Here is a 22,509-nt window from a genome sequence, read left to right as displayed (position 1 = left end):
AAATAAGCAATTTGCGCTTACTGTGTGAAGGCACTGTTCTAAGGAGCTTTTTTCTTAAACAGCTTTAATATAATCTACCCCTTTAAAGTACACAATTCTGTGGTTTTTACTATATTCCCAGATTTGTGCATACATCACCACAGTGAGTCTTAGGGCATTTTATCACCCCAGCAGCAAGTCCCGTGCCCCTTAGCAGTCACTCTCTACTTAGTCCCAGGCAGTCACTCATCTGTCTTTGTGGATTTGCCTGTTCTCAACACTTCATGTAAATGGAACCATACAACAATGTGACTGTTTTCACTTAACAATGTTTTCAAGGTTCATCCGTGTTGTAGTATGAATCAATATTACTTTTCTTTTTACTGCTGGTAATACTATTTTGTATGAATAGACCGCTTTTTGTTTACCCATTCATCAGTTGATGGGCATTTGGGTTGTTTCCACTTTTTGGCTATCATCAGTAATGGTACTATGAACATTCAACATACAAGTGTTTGTGTGGACGTATGTTTTCAGTTCTCTTATGCACAAGCCTAGTAAGTAGAAGTGCTTGGTCATATGGTGACACAGTGTTTAACTTTTTGAGGAACTGCCAGATTGTTTTCCAAAGTGGTTGTACCATTTCATATTCTCATTGGTGGTGTATGAGACTTCCAGTTTCCCTACATCCTCGCCAACACCTGTTATTATCCTTTTGAGCATAGTAATTGTAGTGAGTGTGAAGGGGTATCTCATTGTAGTTGTGTTTCACCTTTCCCTTACAGCTAATGATGCTGAGCATCTTTTCATTGTGCTTATTGCTATTTGTATATTTTCTGTGGAAAAATGTCTATTCAGATCCTTTACAAACCATTTTTTTACTTGAGTTATTTGTCTTTTTGTTACTGACTTGTAGCAGATCTTTTTATATTCTGGATATAGCTCCCTTACCCGATACATGATTTTTAAAAATTTCCTCTTATTCTGTGTGTTGTCTTTTTACTTTCTTGATATTGACCTTTGAAGCAGAGATGTTTTAAATGTTTTAAATTTTGTTGAAGTCCAGTTTATCTGGAGTAACAGAATTCTGACAACAGTATCTGTTGTTTGTTTCACAAGGGAAAAGATAATATAGAAATACTTCTCAGATCTATTTTAAAAGCTTGGAACTTTGAGAAGAGTTCCACAAACCATACAAAGCTATTTTCACTAATTTTAGATCTATCCTAGACACTTTATGGTTACATAGCAGAGTAAACTCATTAACTAGACTTGACAAGAGAAGTGTAATATTGATTATCTTAATTCAAATATTCTGCTTTGGTTAAAGTAATTAGTGCTGTGAGTAAACAAAAATAAGCTTGCATTTGTATGCGACATGGGGATAGACTTCCTCTCTATTTCTGTCTGTTTTTTTGGAACATTTTTGTAGCTTTTCAGCAATGTTCTAACTTTAGAATTCTATTTTAAAAATCGTCACTTTGTCTACTGCAGTTTGTGCTGAGTTTAACCTGTCTTAGGCTCAGAATTTCACTGTTTCCTAGGTAAAGATTTTCCTCTCATTATACTGAGTTAGTGTCAGAATTATTACAGGAATTGTGATTTCCTTTTTTTTTTTTTAAGATTTTTTTTTTAAGATTTTATTTATTTATTTGACGGAGAGAGACACAGTGAGAGAGGGAACACAAGCAGGGGGAGTGGGAGAGGGAGAAGCAGGCTTCCTGCAGAGCAGGGAGCCCGATGCGGGGCTTGATCCCAGGACCCTGGATCATGACCTGAGCCGAAGGCAGACGCTTAACGACTGAGCCACCCAGGCACCCCAGGGAATTGTGATTTCTAGGTCTTTCCTCTCCATATATTTGAAGTTGGCTATCAAATATGATTTTCTTTCATTTTTTGAGTTTTCATTATTCAATTAGAATTTTTGAAAATTAATTTGTTTTAACATGTTGTATAAATCTCCCTAGAAACTTCATGTGTGTGCTATTTAATTTGCAAATATTTGTAAATTCCCCAAATTTCCATCTGTTATTGATTTCTAATATAATTCTGTTGCAGTTAGAGATCATACTCTATGTGATTTTAGTTCATTTAAATTTATTGAGATATATTTTATGATCTAGCATGTTGTCTGTCCTGGAGAATGTTCCATGTATGCTTGAGAAGAATGTGTATTCTGCTCTTATTGGGTGGAGTGCTCTAGATGTCTGCTAGTCCTTTTTTTAAAAGATTTTATTTATTTGACACAGAGAGAGAGAGGGAGAGAGAGAGCACAAGCAGGGGGAGCGGCAGGCAGGGGAGAAGCAGGCTCCCTGCTGAGCAGACAGCCCGATGCGGAGCTTGATCCCAGGACTCCGGAATCATGACCTGAGCCAAAGGCAGCTGCCCAACCGACTGAGCCACCCAGGCGCCCCACAGATGTCTGCTAGTTCTACTTGTTGAAGTCTCCTGTTCTTATTTTATTTCTGCTATAGGATTTTTACCATGCTGCCTCCCAACTTCCTTTAGCTTGCTTAAAAATCACAACTCCTTCAATATTTCTTCCTGAGTCAATGTCTAATTCTTCTTGAAGGTATATCTCCAGTCTTATTCCTGGGTTTTAATTTTTTCAGGGAAAAGGAATTAGACCCTCATGCAAGACTTGGTTCATTATGAAGGGTCTCACAGCTGTCATGGTGTCACTTTTATCACCATGCCCCCATGGTGGCCTTTTCAGAGCACTCTGTACTGCTGTGACACCACATTCCCAGCGCCCAACCCAGCGGCCGGCTTGTTGGAGGAACACCTGGGGGTTATGAGTGGAAGAATGACCATTCTGCTTGGGGCTCATGATCTTAGTCTGTAATTTGTCTTTTCTAATTTCATTTATATTCCCAAATGTGTAGGTTTCAGTGCTCTTATATTTGCAAAAACACATGCTATTTTTAAAATTAAGATGTTTTTAGGATTTATGTATATATGTATTTTCAAATAATCTCTATGCCCAGTGTGGGGCTTGAAATCATGACCCTGAGATCAAGAGTTGCATGTTCTACTCACTGAGTCAGCCAGGTGCCCCCACATTCTGTTTTTAATAGACTTGTTCTATGATTGAGTTTACCAGAATTCTAATTTTTTTCTTTTGATTTTGAAACAACTTAAAACGTCCAAAAAATTCAAGTTTCCAGAATGGTGCCAAGAACTCTGGTGTACTCCTCATCCAGATTTCTCATGATTATCATTTGCTTTATTATTTGAACTCTGTGTGTTTACATACAGTTTTTAGGGCCATTGGAGAGTAAGTTGCAGACCTGATGCCCCTGCCCTGAATCCCTAAGCGTGTATTTCCTAAGAACAAGATCATTTATATACCAAAACATAGTAAGTTGATTAAAATCAGGAAATTTAAAACTGACAGAATACCTTTATCTACTCAATTCTACTAACTGTCCCCGTACAGCAGTTCTATTTCTAGAGCCAGGATCCAGCTCAGGATCACACATTGCATTTAGTTTCCACATCATTTAGTAATATTTAATCTGGTATAGTTTCTCAGCTTTTCGGTGTCTTTTGTGATACTGATATTTTTGAAGAATACCAACCATTTATTTTATAGAATATTCCACAGTTTGGGTTTGCCTGAGGTTGCTTCATGATTATGACCTTGTGCATGTTGCTATTGGTGGGGGACGCAGAATAAGTGATGGTGGGTCTTTATTGCATTATATCAGGAAACGCGTGAGGTTGGTTCGTCCCATTATTGGCCGTCACTTTGATTGTTGGCTGCAGTGGAGTTGGCTAGGTTTTCCAGTGTAAAGTTAACTATATTCCTTTTTGTAATTAATAAGTACTTTGTGGGAAAATACTTTGAAACCATGTAAATATCCTGTTTTTCATCAAACTTTTACCTACTAGATCTGGCATTCACTGAAGATTTTTACCTGAGTCAGTTGATGGTTGTCAAAGGTGATGGTCTAACTTCATCATTACTTATCCATTTACTGGTTAGCATTCTCATACAAGTAAGAGCTTTCCCGTCCTTCTCTCAGTGCCTCTCTCCCTCCCTCCCTCCTGTCTGTCCATCCAGCCAGCCAGCCAGCCAGCTGTCCCTCATTACTGTGGACTTATGGATCTTCATTTAGTGGGTTCTAATCCATTGCTTTCATTCTTTATTTTTCAGCCCATTGGCTAGATTTGGTCAGTGGGAGCCCTTCAAGCTGGCTCTTGTATCCTTTGATATGGTCCTCATCAGTTTTTGAGCCTTTCTTTACGTTCTGGATGGAGATATTTATGTTCGTTTTGTACTTTCCCTGTCCCAGCTTTGAAATCAGACATCCCTCTCCAGTGTTCTAGTTCCTTTTGTTGGCAAATGGTATTTAGAAACCAAAATCAGGCCATTGCTTGTAGGCCTTTTGAGAAGTTCATAGTGTTATCTAGAGTTCATACTCTCCTATCTCTAATTCCAGTCCAAAACCTGAGGGGTCGTTCCACTCTTACCCTGTGTTACATTTGTATCTTCCTTCTCTAGCAGTGAGAAGTCTGGCTCCCGGTATTGTCAATATATTTACTCATTTTCTTAGTCCTACAGTATATATAGAAAGTAGTTTCAGAATTACCAAGCAATGTCCCTATAGAAACAAACCTTTAAGTAGAGTGTAAGAGTTGTGTGTGCTCTTTCTGTCTTTATACCGAGGATAAATATACAAGGTGCCATGATCAGAAGTTGATTGGGTTTGTCCTTTAATCCTTCCTGTCAAGGTAATTATGCTATTTATTTGAAATGTAGTTAGGCTCATTTGTTTCTGTTTGTATGCCATTATAGGGTTCCCCTATCTTTCTTCCTTCCTCCCTCTTTCCATCCCTCTCACCTCCCTCTCTCCCTCTCTCCCTTCCTTCCTTCCTTCCTTCCTTCCAACATGAAAATGGTTCCCAGTGTCAAAACTATACAAAAGGTTATACCCAGAGAAGGGTCACTGCCTCTCTTATCCCTCTCACCTCATTCCCATCTACCTTTGCAGGAGACTAGTCTCATCTGTTCCTGGTTTTTCACTCTGGTGGGGTTGTTCGTTTGCTTGTTTGTTGTTGAAGAAAACCAGACAGATGTTCTTATTTCTGTTTCTTGTGCAAAAGGTGGCGTATTACACACGTTCTTTTATATTTGGCTTTTTTTGTTCTGCCATGTTTGCCAGCATATCCTGGAAACCGATCCCTGTCAGGTCATGGGGACCTTCCCCACCCCTTTTCACAGGTGTGTAGCACGCTGTGTGCATGTATGTGCCATATTCTGTTCACCAGTCTTCTCATGGACTTTTTGATTTCCAGTCGTTTGTAATTACAAATGCTGCTCCAGTGAATAACCTCATACATGTGTATTTCTGTGTTATGGGCGTTGGGTCTTCAGCATAAATTCCTAGAAATGGAGTTCCTGGGTCAAAAGGTTAAAAAAGTATGTAGACACACTTTTGTTAGGTTTTACCACCTCTCTCTCCATAGAGGTCATAGCATTTGGCGTTCACAGGAGCCATGCCCGAGGGTGCCTTTTCTCTCCAGATTTGTTAACAGCTCGTTGCTGTGCTTTTACATTAGACCAACTAGATATACTGTAGGTGACATTCCACAGCTTTTTAATTGGCGAGGGCCATCTTAATAGTTTCCTTTTGCAAATTATCTGCTCATATCTTTTGCTCATTTTGTTCTATTGGATTTTAGCTTTTTCTCAATTTTTATGACCTCATTATATATTAGAGCTCTTAACCCTTTGTGATATATATTGCAAATACTTTCTCTCAGATCGTCATTTATGTTTTAGCTTTGTTTGTGGTATTTTTGCTGTATTTTTACATAATTGAATTTATCAGTTTTTAAAATTGCATTTGGATTTGCATCATAGTTAGAGAGCCTTTCCCTATATCCAGGTTTTAGAGGAATTCACCCATGTTACTTGAACTTCTTTTCTGGTTTTCTGTTTTACATGTAGATCCTAGAGCATTTGGGTTGATTCTTGTGTTTGGTGTGAGGTATGGGTCCGCATGGGTCTGTTCTGAGCTTTTTCCAAATGGCCATCCTGGTGTCTCAGTACCATTCATCAAAAACTCCCGCTCTGCCCTGGTGTTCGAAGCACTCAGGCTCACGTCCTGACCTGTTGGCAGCGCTGTCTCTTTGCTGGCCGTCTGCAGACGGCGTGAGGAGCATCCATGTCGCAGGCACTGGTTTTTCAGTAGGACAGTGGATGTGAGTGAGCCAGTGGGGGGCCGGCCTGCCCGCTGCTGCTGGGCTCACCGCCACACCATGGGTTCCTGCCTTCTCTGAGCCCTGTTGCTGCTCTTCTCTCTCACGGTTTGTCTCTCTCCTGCCTCGTCTGTCTCTGCTTTATGCCCTCTTACTTCTGCTTTGTTTTATCTCTGTGTGCGTTGCCTTTCCAGTTTTGTGCTTTGGATGCCATCTTGCACATAAGACGACCCTGTAACTCTCTCCCTGGCTCTTGAATGAATGAATGATTGTTGGATGGATGCCTGAGAACCGCTGTGATGATGTTGTTTTCCGAACTTTCCCCCCCACTTCTTCTTTTCTTCTCTTTTCTTTTCTTTTTTTCTTTCTTTATTTATTTGAGAGAGAGAGAGAAACAGCATGAGACGGGATAGGGTCAGAGGGAGAAGCAGGCTCCCCGCTGAGCCGGGAGCCCGATGTGGGACTCGATCCCAGGACTCCGGGATCATGACCCGAGCCGAAGGCAGTTGCTTAACCAACTGAGCCACCCAGGCGCCCCCCCCCCCCCCCCCCCCCCCGCCACTTAACTATGTCCTCTCTTTTCCTTTCCTCCTGCCTGGCCGTCAGCCTGCCTGTTTCATTGATTTTTCCTCTTTGTAGACTCAGGCCGTGGTCCTGATGACTCTTTGTTTCACTGGTTCACACTAACATTACACGGAGGCCGTCAACACTTTGTACATGTCAAGAAAGATTGAATTTATTGCATACTAGTTTTTTAGAGCTTGTTGTTGTTGTTCTTTTTTTTTTTTTTTTAAAGATTTTATTTATTTGACAGAGACAGCGAGAGAAGGAACACAAGCAGGGGGAGCGGGAGAGGGAGAAGCAGCCTTCCTGCGGAGCAGGGAGCCCGATGCTTGGCTTGATCCCGGGACCCTGGGATCATGACCTGAGTAGAAGGCAGACGCTTAACGACTGAGCCACCCAGGTGCCCCAGAGCTTTTTTTTCTTTTATTGAATGAAATGAAATCACTGTGACCCTTAGTGGTAAGCTCTCTCCTGAGCTCTGCTGTTGTTAGTTTCCGACACATTGTGTTGTTCTGGGTTGTTGCCCGTGGAGTTCCCCCAGCATCAATACTGGTGTTTAATTAATCCTTAAATGAACCCTCGTTATCATTGGTGCCATTTCTTTAAAAGTGGAGGGGGCATTTGCTCCTCGATCGCATACTGTTTGGAGGAGAGGAGGTACCATGAAGAATGAAGGACCCACCTCACTCTGGCCCCTGTTGTTTCCCTTCCTTTCTTCAAGGGAAAAGAGTAAAAGTCAGTGATATAAAGATAAATTGTTGGAGCCTATTAGATAAATCAAAACTGCCTATACACTTACTAAATATTCTTTTAGCCAGAAACAAATGTATTAATGCATGAAAAACACACAAAGCATAATATTATGTACGATGGTGAAAAACGTAGGCCCAAGTTTGAATCCTACTTTGGAGTCACTAGCTCTGCAATTCTGAAAACTAACAAAGAATATTTGCCTCCCCAGGACTTCTTTCCTCACCTGCAGGAATGAGGTACACTGGGAGCCTCCCTCACATTGTGGCTGGGGGCTGTGAGGGAGAGCATGGGAGGAAGTCCTTAGCACGCATGCTGAGTCCTTCTGCGTGCAAAATCATGTATCTTGGGCTCTGCTGGTGTTGTAAGCACTCCGTGTAAACCCTCACTGCTCTGAAGGGATGCCTTGTGGCTTGGAGATGGAATTCTAAGTTCTGTAAGGATTGTGTCATTGGGCCTTGATGATTTGAATCTGTTCTTTAAAAAGGTATACATTTTAGGTTTTTCAAGCATGCTCTTTTCTCTTATTATTTATAGTTCTATCCTCTCATCCCTTGCTGTGATTTTCACAGAATCTGGAGGAAACAAGATCCCAAGCCACCTGCCTCTTAATGGTTCCCTGTTGTCCTTCTTTCTTCCCTAGCTAGAGGAGGGTTTTGTACAGGAGCCTGTTTCTGTTTCCCTTTTCTTGGAGTCTCTCTGTCCGTTTGCCCATCTGCCACCTGTCCATCTGTCTGTCTATCCACTCATTCTTTTGTCTTGTTCCCCAAAGTATTTAAGGCAGCTTACAGAATAACAGAATACCAAATAAGCAGGAGAGAATTGGGCCAAGATCAGAAGCGAGGGTAGGACTCGAGCTGACACGCGTGTTACGGGCAGTGAGATGCATGCCTGGGCCTCAGGGATTATAGGCATCGGCAGCAGCCTCATGCCTAAGCCCCCAGCAGGTGTCAGGAAGATGGGGTTTGTCTGAGAGATAAACAAGTGGCTTAGCAGGAGCCCAGCTTTTTCTGTTACTGAGGCTTAAGAGAGTATTTTTTGTGTTCTATGAAATAAAAAACTATTTCATCTTTTTTTTTTTTTTCCTGTCAGAGTTCCATGTGTAGTTGGTTATGTTCTGTAAATGGAGATTTCTCCAGAACTCTTCCCCACGTGAGTCTGTTGGCCGGGGAATTCGTCCATTCTGCTTAGTGACAGAGGTTGGCCAGAAATAGAAAATGGGAGCCACAGACAGGATACTAGTGTTTGTCAGTTATATTTTTTTAGTGCTGGATGATTTGGAAAACACTTTCATGTAGTTTATCTTCGTTTGAGGACGCGTGCGGCCTCCTGCTAGCACTCAGCTTAGAGCTGCAAGGTAACGCGCGCCGACTGTGTCATCTTCAAGATGGCAAAGCTAGTTATTATGGACACGTTACTTTTATATAATGCATCCCATGTTCTTTAATAAAAGGCTTCAATAAGGAGGAAAACTTACTCTGAGTTAATTATCATTTAATGCAGTGCTTTGATGGTAAGACTTACAGGGGACATATAAGCTAGAAGAATTTAAAAACGGCTTCATTATTTAAACTGGGGGGGGGGGGAGGTATTTAAGTTTTATTCTCTCTGTGCCCTTCTTTCAAACAAACAAAGAAGACAGAAAAAGCCAAAGATTATCTCTTTTCTTCTTTTTGGTTTGCAGGTGCCCTCACGACCAATGGCATAAATCCTGACACCAGTGCTGAAATCGGACGTGCTAAGAACTGTCTTAGTCCCGAGGACATAATTGACAAGTATAAGGAGGCCATTTCCTATTACAGCAAGGTGATTTTACTGCTTCGTAAACCCTGTACCTAATTGTGTTGTTCTAACCAGGAGTTCCTGGTTTACACCGTGAAATACTATAGTATCTCCCAATTATTTGTTTCTGTAAGTATTCGTGTATTATACCCTAATGCATAACACTATATACTTAAAAGTATTTTTTATTTCTGATTCAAAATAATGTATATTTAATTTGATATTTGGAGAAGGGGGAAAAAAGACTATCATAGCCCCACTACTCAGAGATAGTCATTTTAACCCTTTAGTATCATTTTCTGGTTGTTTTGTCAACGCATATTGCCGATATCATAAAACATGGCGAACGTTCAGTGCTCACTGTGTGGAGCCCTGCAGTTCTGATTTGGCGCATCATGTGTTCCTCTGTGTAGTTAAATCTTCCATGACGTGCGTTTTAATGCTGTGCCTAGCATCCCATCTTCTGGATACACCATTCTTGTTACTCTGGATTTAAAAAAAATTTAAATTTCAAATACCCTTTCTGAAATGCTGAGGACGAGAACTCCAGCTGTGCAGGAGTGAGGCAGCAGGGGCAGGTGGGGGCCGCCCGCCTCCCCTGCCCTTACTTCTTAGACTGACGAGTGTGCACAGTCTGGTACGTATCTCGTGACTGTCGGGCCTGTGAAGCATACGTGTGGATGTGTATCTCTTATTTAGGAAAATGCGGCTGTCCCACGCATGTCGTTCGGCCGCTTGCTTCCTTGCCTCAGAGGTACCGCGTGGGTGTCCTCCCACTGCAGGCGGCTGCCCTCGTGCAGATAGGGTGGGCAGCCCTCTAACACGTGGAGGTGGTCATTTCTTATTTATTCATGTACGCCTCCCGTGAGAGACTGCCGTGAGCCCAGCTCGGGGAGTGGCAGCACCTGGAGCGACATGATGTGTCTGCTCCTGCAGAGCTCACAGCTTGTGAGGTTTGCTTCATCATCATCCTGGGGTGGATACTCAGGCTTGCTCACTTCCCACTGCTAGAAAAACAGTGCTTCAGCGAACATCTTTGTACATACATTCTTGTGTTCTTTTTTTTTTTAGATTTTATTTATTTATTTGACAGAGAGAGAGAGAGACACAATGAGAGAGGGAACACAGGCAGGGGGAGTGGGAGAGGGAGAAGCAGGCTTCCCGCCGAGCAGGGAGCCCAATGTGGGGCTCGATCCCGGGACCCTGGGACCACGACCCGAGCCGAAGGCAGACGCTCAACGACTGAGCCACCCAGGCACCCCATTGTGTTCTTTTTTTTTAAAGATTTTCTTTATTTGAGAGAGAGTGAGCATGGGGTGGGGGAGGAGCAGACGGAGAGGAAGGGGGGGGCAGGGGCAGAGGGAGAGAGAGAATCCTCAAGCGGACTCTGCGCTGAGCACGGAGCCCGACACGGAGCTCGATCTCAGGACCCTGAGATCATGACCTGAGCTGAAACCCAGAGTTAGATCCTCAACCGACTGAGCCACCCAGGTGCCCCTATTCTTGTGTCCTTTTTTTTTTTTTTAAGATTTTATTTATTTGACACAGAGAGAGAGAGCACAAGCAGGGAGCGCGGCAGGCAGAGGGAGAGGGAGAAGCAGGCTCTCCGCTGAGCAGGGAGCCCGATGCGGGGCTCGATCCCAGGACTCTGGGATTGTGACCTGAGCCGAAGGCAGCCGCTTAACTGACTGAGCCACCCAGGCGCCCCTATTCTCGTGTTCTTGTCTGATTATTCCTTTAGTTAAGATCTCTGGGAATTTAATCACTGAACGTGATGTTTACATGTATCATAAATTGCTTTCAAGTTACTCCTCAATTCCTTCCCCAACAGGGAATGAAAAGGGGAAAAGGGGTAGAATGGTTTATTTAACCAGTTCTCCATTACTGAATATTACGTCATTTCAGTTTTCCTTCCCACAATGGTAAACAGAGATCTTATAAATGCCCCAATAGAGAAATCTTTTTGGACTGTTTTTTTTTTTTTTTAAGATTTTATTTATTTGACAGAGAGGGAGAGAGCACAAGCAGAGATAGTGGCAGAGACAGAGGGAGAAGCAGGCTCCCCGCCGAGCAAGAAGCCCGATGCAGGGCTCGATCCCAGGAACCTGGGATCATGACCTGAGCTGAAGGCAGATGCCTAACGACTGAGCCATCCAGGCATCCCTGATTTTTTTTTTTTTAAGGGGACAGTCCCTAGAAGTGGACTTGAGTCAAAGCAAACATGGTATTTTTAGAGTTCACTTATACATTGCCATATTGTCCTGCAAGAAGGTTAACAGTCTGCTGTCTCACAAACACTAGCTATTAGGATATTTGCCACTATAATGGGCAAAGTAACTTTTCATTGTTTCTCTTTGCATTTGATTACCAGTGAGATGCTGAGCATTTTTCACTTGTTACCATTTACATTGCTTACATGAATTACCCATTTGTGTCCTTTGCATACATTTAAGGTGGGGTGTTTTTCTTGTTGCTTTTTTATAGTTCTTTGTATATTATGGATATCAGGTTCTTACCTTTCATCAGTGTCTATTACAAATCTGTTTCTTAATGTTGCTTGCCTTTAATTTTGCTCATGAGGTTTTCTTTTTGTTTGTGGTCAAAACATGTTTTTAATATAGTAAATCTTTTCCTTATGGGTTTTACCTTCAGTATTATGCTTAGAAATGCCTTGACAATAGAATAAAACTCCTTTCCTCAGTTTTTTTAAATCTCTGAAATAAGGATGATGATAGTACCTTTCTCAAAGGGATACAGTGAGGATCACTGCAGAGTGAAGTACCTGGAAAATATTGTATTAGCTGTTGTTAGCATTTTATTTATTTATTTATTTATTTATTTAAAAAAGATTTTATTTATTTGAGAGAGAGAGAGGGAGAGAGAGCAGAGAGAGAGAGAGCAGAGAGGGAGAAGCAGGCTCCCCAATGAGCAAGGAGCCTGACGCAGGGCTTGATCCTAGGACCCTGGGACCATGACCTGAGCCGAAGGCAGACGCCTAACCGACTGAGCCACCCAGGCATCCCTATGTTTTATTTATTTATTTATTTATTTATTTATTTATTTATTTATTTATTTATTTATTTATTAGATATTTTATTTATTTGACAGAGAGATAGCAAGAGCAGGAACACAAGCAGGGTGAGTGGGAGAGGGAGAAGCAGGCTTCCCGCTGAGCAGGGAGCCTGATGTGGGACTCGATCCCGGGACTCCGGGATCATGACCTGAGCCGAAGGCAGACGCTTAACGACTGAGCCACCCAGGCGCCCTATTTATTTTTTAAATAATTAATTCATTAATGAGAGAGAGAGAGCATGTGCCCAAGTGCCCATGAGCAGGGGCAGGGAGAGAATCCCAAACAGACTCTGTGCTGAGTGCGGAGCCTGATGTTGAGCCTGTTTGCTCGACCCTAAGACTGTGACTTGAGCCGAAAGGAAGTGTCTGACGCTTCATCGACTGAGCCACCCAGGCGCCCCCATTGTTAGCAGTTTTAAAACATTTAGCTTCTTACCTATAGCTTATTTTGTGTACATTATGACACAGCAATATTATTTATTTTTTCCAGGTTACTATCTGATTGTTCTACCATGACTTATTGAATTCATACCTTTTCTCTCTGATTTGAAATCCTACTTATCCATATTTTGGAGTCTAATTCTGACCTTTTTATTCCTTTCTATGAATTTCTTTTCTTAGTCTAGCATCATGATATTTTATTTCCTGTAGTTTATTTAATATATGATAGTATGTCTTCTTTTCTTTAAAATTCCTTCCTCTGATCCCAGATTTTCTTGGCTAGTAATTTGACTTTATTATTCCTAAAGAATTCTGGAATATTTTGTTCAAGTTACAGAAAAAAAAAACAGATTGAAATTTTCATGGGGCTTGCAATAAGTTTTGAATTATTTTTAGGCGAACTTATATCTTTACAAAATTATTTTTCTCTATAGAATATGTTAACATCTCTGCATTTACACATCTTATTTTAAGTCCTGCAGTACAGTTGCAGTTGTCTTCATCAAGAACGTGAGTGTTGTTTTTAAGTTTATTTCTAGTTATTGTATGTGTTTTTGCTAATTTTGTAGATGAGATTTTTTGCCATTACATTTTTGAACGGCTAATAGCTGATACATAGAAAGGCAGATTGAAGTTTTAATATTCATTTTGTAACTGGTTAGTTAGAAATGATAAGTATTAAGTACTTTTTCCAGAGTCCTTTCTTTTCTGTGTTTTCAGTTGTTTCTAAGATTATCACAGTGACCATAGCTAAGTTCTGTCAGTGGGCAGACAGGTGGAGAGAAGTCATGTGGCTTCTAGCAGTTTAGTGGCTTTCTTTGGACTGGAGGAGCAGAAGGACCCCGGGTTAGGGCAGGGAAGGAGGCTCTGGACGTGCACAGGAACCAGGCTCTCCTGCCTCAGTGGCACAGCCTGATGGGCATGGCAGGTGGGTGCCACCTCACCAGCCAGGGCTCACTGAGAGTTACTTGTTGCCTGTAGCTCCGTGTCAGTCAGGACTCGAGACTTGTCTGCCACGGGCGCAGCAGGGGCGTCAGGTGGCCGTGGGTGATGAGTTTTCCAGTCTGAGAGTGGAAAGAGCAGACTGAGCTGGGTTTGAGTCTCTCCTCCCGTGTCTCAGGCTGTCTGACTTCAGTCCAGCTGTGTGCTCTCTTTCAGCCCAGGTTTCTTTTCTCTCGAATGGTGACATGCAGGCCTGCTGCACCGAGCTTTTAATCAGGGTAAACGATTTGTATATATTAATGCCTACTCCAGTGGCAGGCTCATTCGTATTGCTCAATAAAGAATTGGTCATTGTCTCTCCTTCCCTGGTTGAGTATGTGTTCAACAAAACGTCTGGGAGAAACCAGTTCCTCGTATTGTGTACGTGACGCGAGTTCAGCAAATGGATGTCTTGCCTGTCTCTCTGGCTGTATTTTTTTTTTTTTTTAGATTTTATTTATTTATTTGACAGAGAGATACACAACGAGAGAGGGAACACAAGCAGGGGGAGTGGGAGAGGGAGAAGCAGGCTTCCTGCTGAGCAGGGAGCCTGATGGGGGGCTGGATCCCAGGAACCCGGGATCATGACCTGAGCCGAAGGCAGACGCTTAACGACTGAGCCACCCAGGCACCCCTCTCTGGCTGTATTTTTATTCGTTTGCTTCATTTACCTCTTTGCTCCTTTTCTTTCCTCTTTTACATTCTCCACCACCATGAAGTGACAATAGTCCAAGAATATTTGTGCACTTCCCAGATCTGAGAGTATTTGATTCATACACACACACACACACACACACACACTCATCAGGCTACCTCCCACTTACCGAGGGAGAAGCACCGCCTTTGGTTTTCATTCATTGCGAGTGATTGCAAAATCTTTTAAGCAGACTCTTGGTGGCTTCATGAATGATTTTTTATTGGATTTCTGATTTGTGGCCAAGGAAATTCTCTCATATTAGAAGAGATGACTGGAGACATAGACCTTCTGCCGAGATAATGGTGTTGGAAGGAACCGTAGAGAACATATGGCCCCATACCTTTCCATAGCTGAGATACTAAAGCCCCGAGAGGTTAAGTGACTCTATCAAAGTCACACAGTGGCAGTATTTGGACCGGAAGCTAGGTCTTCTGTCTTCTTGTATACACAGATGAAAAGACAGCTGGATTGAGAGGCAGAGGACCCTCCTTGCTTGAGTTACAGGGTCTGGGCAGAGGTCTCAATGTTCACCTGCCTTTAGCTACGTTCATGTGGCCTCTCCAGTGAAGGTCACCTCGTCCCTAATGGAATATTTCCACCTTAGTTTTGGAGTCGGACAGACCTGAGTTCAAATCCTGCCTCCACCAGTTACTAGCTTTGTAACCTTGGGCGAGAAACTTTACCTTTTTTAGTCTCATTTTGGGACATAAATTAAGGGTAATATTTGTTTTAGAATTGAATGAGCTAATTCCCTCATTTATTCCTGAAATACTGGTTGTATGGTTCTGTGCGGAGACCTGTGCTGGTGATTACTAAGGACCCAGTAGTGAGAACGGTGCTTGGTCCCTGTGCTTGGGTTCCAGGAAAGTGCTTGTGGGAGACTGGGTATGTAGGTCGTTAGTAACTGTCCTTTCTTTTCCTAATCCCCGCTGATCGTGGATACCTTTCTACTAATGTATGAACAATTTTTTTATAATCGCAGTTCAAATCTCTTTGTAATATAATTAAAAATATGTAAATACAACGTAAAATATGTGAAAAAATGGAGTTGACTTTTATTCTCACCTACGTGGAGGTTTTAAGGGTTTTGAAGGAAAAGAAGTTATTTAATTTCAGTGGAATAAAGTCCTTATGTTTGTTGTTGTTGATAAATGGTCTATAAAACTTGGTAGATCTCTGACTTCAGAGTTGGTAGTTAGGGAGGTATAGTTTCTTTTCATAAGTGTGTCTGATAATTGTTGTATATATCACAAATTATGGACATGTCACATATTTAAAAAGAGGGGAACACGTAGGCCTACCCTTCTCAGCACAACGATTTCTTTGTCTGCCTTATAGAGAGAACTTTAGTAAGAAGCATGAGCGATTCTACCTTTGCTTCTTCATGATTGGGAAACGGGCAGGTAGGCCTGCCAGCCCTTCAGGGCTCTCAGCACACACTGGCTGATGGAATGTGGTGACTCCCAGTGTTTGATGCCCGTGAAGAGTATTGGTGAGGGAACCTCCCTACCCTCGGACACTTATGTACAGGGACTCACCTCTGTACATGCAAGTGTTTTCAGATACTTCAACTGAAAATCACTCCAGCTCAGGATACTTAGGAAAAAAGATAAAACAGGTTAGGAACGGAAAAGAAAACAGGCAGAACAGTGAGCATGCAGAGTTTTGCAGTGTAGCATCGGGCAGGGTACGGGCGCTGGAGAGAGGGCGCGGGGCCTGGGCACGGGGTGCTCCGTAGCCTGCTCCAGGCTCTAGGCTCCGAGCCACACACGTGGCAGCTCTCCCGCTGGAAGCTACCTTGGGCAGAGCTGTGAGCACTGGCGGTGAGGCTTGAGAGCACTCAGCCAATATCACTATCGAGTGCGGGGTGAAGGCCGGGGTGACTTTTCTGTCTCCTCTGTCTTCGTTTGTCCTCCATCTCGGAGCTGAGAAGCAGGACTAAGTCACTTGGAGAGAAAACCAGATAGGCATGGGACACTTAAGTGCAGGGCACACAAGGATACAGGGAGCTAGAACGTTTGCTACAAAGTCAAATGGATTTACCACTTCAGCAGGTGTGAGAGAGCATAATGGTGTTGCAGAGTACAGGAGATGCTAAGTGGAAATGGAGGCAGGTATCCTTTGACAATATTTGGAGTTTTGTAAAATATCCAGCTCTTGTGCATTTGTAGGCTCAATCCACCAACCTCTTCTGACCCATAACAGATGGACTTTCTCAAACACAAACCTCCATCCTCCCTGTCCCCATCGTGGGGTGTGCTGTCAGGTCCCTGAGCTTGGGGAAGTGCCCTGCGGGGTCCCGGAGTCCCCATAGTATGGCTTTCATGATGCGACAGAGAATCTTTACTCTTCTTTTTGACGAGGCTCCTCCTTTCTACCGTACAGTACAAGAACGCCGGAGTGATTGAGTTAGAAGCGTGTGTCAAGGCTGTGCGTGTCCTCGCCATTCAGAAGCGGAGCATGGAAGCCTCAGAGTTTCTCCAGAATGCCGTTTACATTAATCTTCGACAGGTGGGTATGCATCCTCCTGCTCGCGGAAGAGTTCGTGCAGCTCTTTGGAGCTTGTTGTCACGAACCCATCGGACTCTGCTGCGCTAGGATTCAGTGCGGCAGGTGCCAGCCCTGTGGCCAGAACTTGATGTCCTAATTAATGTCACTCCTTGTTCTACTTCTTCACATTATGATACTTTACTTTCAAAATCCCTCATTTTCTGTCCTTAAAATTGTTTCTTGATTGGAGAAGCCACTTTGCCTCTTGCCAGCTCTGCGCCCTTGAAGCAGCTCTACGCCTCTTGCCTCACTCTTGTCACTTGGGACGTGACTGCCATTTGTCACCCTGGGTGGGTCGTTGGGTTTCTGGAATGTGAAGTCTGTTTTACAGCTCATGTTGCACAGTAAGCACTCAACAAATGCTACTCAGTCTGCATCTGGATAGGATTTTACTAACACAAAATCATTAGAACTCTTAGTTGTAGGTTGCTAATGCAAAATCACGAAGCTGCTGGTCTAGAAAGCTTTGAGACGTTTAGCTAATTACTGTAACTTGATTTTTATGGACAGGGCAACCAAGTCTCAAAAGTTCAGCAGCTTGCTTGAGGGTCCATGGCTGGGGGCGGAACACAGGCGACTGTAACAGCAAAGCTGTTTGCCGAGCACAGGCTGTGCTGCGGAGGGAAGGAGGGGTGGAGAAGGCAGGTTCCACCTTCCGCGAGCTGACAGTTTTGTGGTAAAGATAGACCTTCGGTGGTGGGGCGCATGAGGAAAGGGGGATGGGGAGCAAGTGGCAAATGGATTGAAGCTAGTTCGGTGGTGGTGGAGGGTGTGGGGTCCGGGGCTGTCTGAGGCAGTGAGGTTCAAGCTGGGATGGGAAGGATGGATAGGAGATAGCCAGGAGAGGAGGAGGTGGGACCCGAGCGTTCCGGGAAGATGGCTCAGCAGGAGCGAGTCTGAAATCAGAGCACATTCCCTGGAAGGAGCCGGACCACGCGGAGACAGCCTGGAGCAGGAGCGTGAGAGAGGGGGCCCGAGTCAGAGCTGGAGGTCTTGTTGGCCAGGGGAAGGGTTTGCAGTTTACTCTAAGCACAGTAGGTTTTAGAGGAAAGGCCTTCTAAGCACGGGAATGATACGATCCCATTTGTCTCGAGTAGGGAGGAGTGATGTGGGCGTCGGGTGGGCAGGACGGATGCTTCCACCTGAGTGAGGGACTGCCGAAGGGAGAGGGGGAGCGGACGGTACACGTGTGGGTGGTGCAAAGGGAACGAGGGAACGACGGGGGACTGCGGGGGAGGGTTGGCTGGACCGCCGCCAGGCTCTGGCTCGGTGCTGCTCGTCCTGTGCTCCGAGGGAAAGCTGCGGAGGACGCTTGGGGGAGAGGTGATAGGTTCAGTGGTGGCTGTAGTGAAACGCCTGTTGGATATGTGGGCCCGGGGCGCAGGCAAGAGGAAGGGTAGTGGCTGGGAGAGGGGAGAGAGACTAGAGTCATTTTATATTGTGAACACAAAACATATGAATAAGAAGACACTCAGGCTTCTACATCCAGATTTAATACATTAATACTTTGCCATATTAACTAGAGGTTCTTAGTTTTCAAAATAGGAATAAATAGAAACAAAATTGGAGCTAATGAACGTCTTTGGGTTGGTGTGTGTCCTTCTCCTACTTTTTTTGATACCTCCTATGTTATAGCCATAATCTATAAAATGATAAATATTTTAGCATACACTTAAGCACAGGGGCTCTGGCTTTACTCCCTTGGGCAGGTGATGTGGCCGCTCTGTGCCTCCTTCCCTGTCCTGGGAAGCACTTCGTTGTCCCTCAGGCCCCTCTTCACAGTGATTCCACGGCTCAGACGGGCAGGGAGGCTGCTGGAGCGAGTAAGACACCGAAGGGAGAGACAAAAACAGAGGAAAGCCAATAAGCCCAGTACAAACAAATAAACCACAAAGAAAAATCCTGCAGCGTTTGGGACATTTAGTGTAAGGGAAACAGCACCACAGAGACTTGGAATGTGGGGTGGCGGTCACTCGGTGGCCTGAGCGGTTTGCTCCTGAGGGGAAGCCACTTCGTAGGCAGGCTGGGGCCAGACCTTGTGAGTGGGGAGACCCTGGACTCATCAGGTGTGTGTGGGGGGTCCTCCTGGGAGTTCACGCCGTGGGGTCCTGCAGGCCTGGAGGGCAGTCAGACGGGCTTGGGCTCACGCCCTGTCTTTGCCCCTGATTAGCTGCGGAGCCTTCAGCAAGATCATTCCGCCCCTCTTGTAAGGTCTCGGAATGTGAAATGGCCCAGAATCATGGTTTCTGACATGGTTTCTGCCCTGCGGCAGCTCTGCAAGTGTCACAGTTGGGGGGGTGGGCACCGAGAAGGCCTGAAGCCATGGGACTGCATGGGGGGAGCGCAGGAGGACTCGAGGCCCCAACACCCCCGGGGGCCGTGAGCTAGGGCTGTTGCAGGTGCATGTGGAAGGTTTTGTTCCTGGGATGCTGTTCTTACAGTGCGGGCACAAATGCACATCTTTTATTTCTTATTTTTTTATTTAAACTTTTTTTTTAAAGATTTTATTCATTTATTTGACAGAGACACAGCAAGAGAGGGAACACAAGCAGGGGGAGTGGCAGAGGGAGAAGCAGGCTCCCCGCAGATTTTTTGTTTTTTTGGGTGCTGAGTTTGAGAAGTTCTTAATAAAATTTGGATACCAGCACTTTATCTGATAAGACATTTGCAAATATCTTTTCCCATTCTGAAGGTTACCATTTAGTTTTGTCAACTATTTTCTTTGCTGTGCAGAACGTTTTTATCCTGACGAAGTCCCAATAGTTCATTTTTGCTTTTGTTTCCCTTGCTTCTGGTGACAGGTCTAGCAAGAAGTTGCTGCGGCTGAGGTCAAAGAGGTTGCTGCCTGTGTTCTCCTCTAGGATTTTGGTGGTTTCCTGCCTCACATTTAAGTCTTTCACCCATTCTGAATTTATTTTTGAAGTATTGTAATCTTTATAAAATAAACTATTTTTACAGGAAATGATAGGTGACAGTAAGAGAAAGTGGTAGTAAGAAACTGTTTGAAAAACTTGGGACAAAGCCCCATACCCCAGCAGATGCAAGAGCATCATGTAGGACTGGTGTATGTTCATCCCACACTGAGGCCTGCTGTACACCTTGACGTTCAGGAATGATTCTGGGCCATTTAAGAACATTTTGGCTCATGATTCTCTTGACTAGAATCTGTGACCTCTTTGTCTCTGGTTAATTTTCTCTTCAGAGCCATTGAAATTTTTTGCAGGCTACTCTGTTCAGATATAAGAATAGCCTCTTTAAACTTCTTGCTGCAGTTCCTTAATGAAGTCGTTGCTAAGGAAACCCAGCAAAAGCTGGTAGATATGCACATGATAATAGTAACCTCGGAACTTTATGTCAAATTAAGCTCAAAATCAGAGGGATGGGGAGATTCAGGAAAGGCTTTTTACAACAGAGTGGAGAAGTGTGAAGATACAGCCTAGGTAAGACTCAGACGTGTCAGTCCCCGCAGCAGGGCACCCGGCTTTCAGGACGGCGTGAGGGGAGTTCATAGTTCTCGCAAAGAAAGAAACAGTTGCGTGGGGAGGGAGGGAGGTCGAGTTCCTTACTGAGAAGGGAAAGGAGGGGGACGGAGAAATGTCTGGTTGAACAAGATACGGCGTGGCGTTCTGGTACTTAGGAGAGGGGTTTAGTGGGGAGCAGGCCTAGAAGGAAATCTGCAGGAGAGAAGTCAGAGCTGTAGGGAGCAGACGGGGGCGGGCCTGGGCCGCCAGCCGTGCTCCAGCTGAGGTGCTCCAGCTGAGGTGCTGCCGGAAGCCCCGGCGCCTGGCCCAGTACTGGCCTTGGAGCCCAGCACGCTGACGGGAGAGGGGAGGGCTGGGAGCAGGCAGCCCACGCGGCCCACGCGGCCCACGCAGCCCGCGGGAGCCATGCGGTTAGCCCAGGCGCTCCGGGATGGGAAGGCCGGTTCGGGACTCGCTGCTTGGGGGCGAGCTGCCAGTGCTGCTGCAGGTCTTCCTGCCGGGGGCATGGGGGCACGGGGGCACGGGGGCTTGTGGTCTGTTCCTCCTGCCTCAGCTCTCGGAGGCTGCAGTCGCTCTTTCGGAAGTACACCTCCTTCGCTGCCCGCATTTTCCTGATTTCCATCCGTTTGTTCCATCCTCAGTTTCTCCCCATCCTCATTTTTATCTTTTTGTTGCTATTGTTGCTAAATTGCGTTTAAAAGTTGATTTAGATTTTTTTTTTTAGGATGAGGCTGAATGTAAATAAATGCATAAACAGAATCACAGACACTTACCGCCTTTTGAAATTCTAAGCTGCTTACTCTAGTAGTTACTTAAAAATGGAACTGAATATTAAAGTGATACATGTTAAATAACCAGTTTGGTAATGCACACGCAGTCCAGAGCCGGGGCCGTGGGGTGTCTGTAGTCCCCCGGCCAAGCACGCTTGTTGGAGAGCAAGCCCTCCCCAACGCGTGTCTGGTGGCCGTGAGGAGACCGCTGTGGGGCGTGCGGCGCTCAGGACCGCGTGCAGGCCTGCGAGGCCTTGTACCCGGAGCACTGTGTGCGTGTCCGCATCTCATCCTTAAAGCCCTCCCGTGAGGACTTTACACTTTAGTCTGAAAGATTGCAAGTCTTCAGAAGAGTCGTGGGAGTAGTACAATGAACACGTGTGTACTTCTCACCTAAAAGGACAGTATTTGTCTTTTTGGGTCTGGCTGACTCACTGACCATAACGTTCGCAAGGTTCCTCCATGTGGTGGCAGGAATCAGTACTTCCTCCTTTTTCACGGCTGGTTAACAGCCGTGGATATGCCACACTTTGTTTATTCTGTCATCGGTTGACGGAAATTGGGTCGTTTCCACCTCCGGCTGTTTCTGAATAAAGTTGCCGTGAACAGTGATGTGCAAGTTTTTGTGAGGACATACGTTTCCAGTTCTGTTGGGCATGTGTACCTAGGAGTGGCATTGCTGGGTCATCCCGTGGCTCTGTGTCTGACTGTCTGCAGAACCACCAGCCTGTTTGGCAGAGCAGCTGCCTGCTTCCCACAAAACCCCTCTCCTGTGTACGGCAGTGTGTGAGAGGTCCCACGCCTTCACCCCCGCACGGATGCCCGCTGTTGTCCATCTTTTCGTTGTAACCATCCTGCTGGCTGTGAAATGTCTCATTTTGGTTTAAGTTTTCATTTCCCTGATGGCTGATGATGTGCTTATTGGCCATTTGTATATGCATGCAAATTCTTTGCCAGTTTTTAAATTGGGTTTTGTTTTCTTTTTATTGTTCCGTTGTTAAGAGTTTGCTATATATCCTGGATACTCGTCTCTTATCAGATACGCGCTTTGCAAAAATGTTCTCCCTTTCTGGGGGTGGTCATTTCACTTTCTTGATGATGTCCTTTGCAGCACAGAAGTTTTTAATTTTAATGAAGTCAGTTTATCTATTGTTTCTTTTATCACTCATGTTCTTAGTATTGCATCTTGGAAACCATAGCCTAATCCAATGTCACAAAGATTTACTATTTTCTT

At 44.5% G+C, this 22,509-nt stretch overlaps 1 protein-coding gene across 2 annotated transcripts in view; it reads left to right on the top strand.

Moving 5' to 3' along the window:
* Nucleotides 1-22,509, top strand: part of TRAPPC9 (trafficking protein particle complex subunit 9) — a 572,354-nt gene that overhangs the window by 29,262 nt on the left and 520,583 nt on the right. For both annotated transcript variants that reach the window (XM_021688817.2, XM_044914681.1), the window contains 2 exons: nt 9,185-9,306; nt 16,859-16,984. In XM_021688817.2, the coding sequence (XP_021544492.1) occupies nt 9,185-9,306; nt 16,859-16,984 (248 nt within the window). The remainder of the gene's footprint in view (nt 1-9,184; nt 9,307-16,858; nt 16,985-22,509) is intronic.

The sequence above is a fragment of the Neomonachus schauinslandi genome, chromosome 4 (genome assembly GCF_002201575.2).
Source record: "Neomonachus schauinslandi chromosome 4, ASM220157v2, whole genome shotgun sequence".
NCBI classification, from domain to species: domain Eukaryota; kingdom Metazoa; phylum Chordata; class Mammalia; order Carnivora; family Phocidae; genus Neomonachus; species Neomonachus schauinslandi.
Note: the sequence above shows the minus strand (reverse complement) of the source record. Positions and strands in the feature narration are given on the sequence as shown.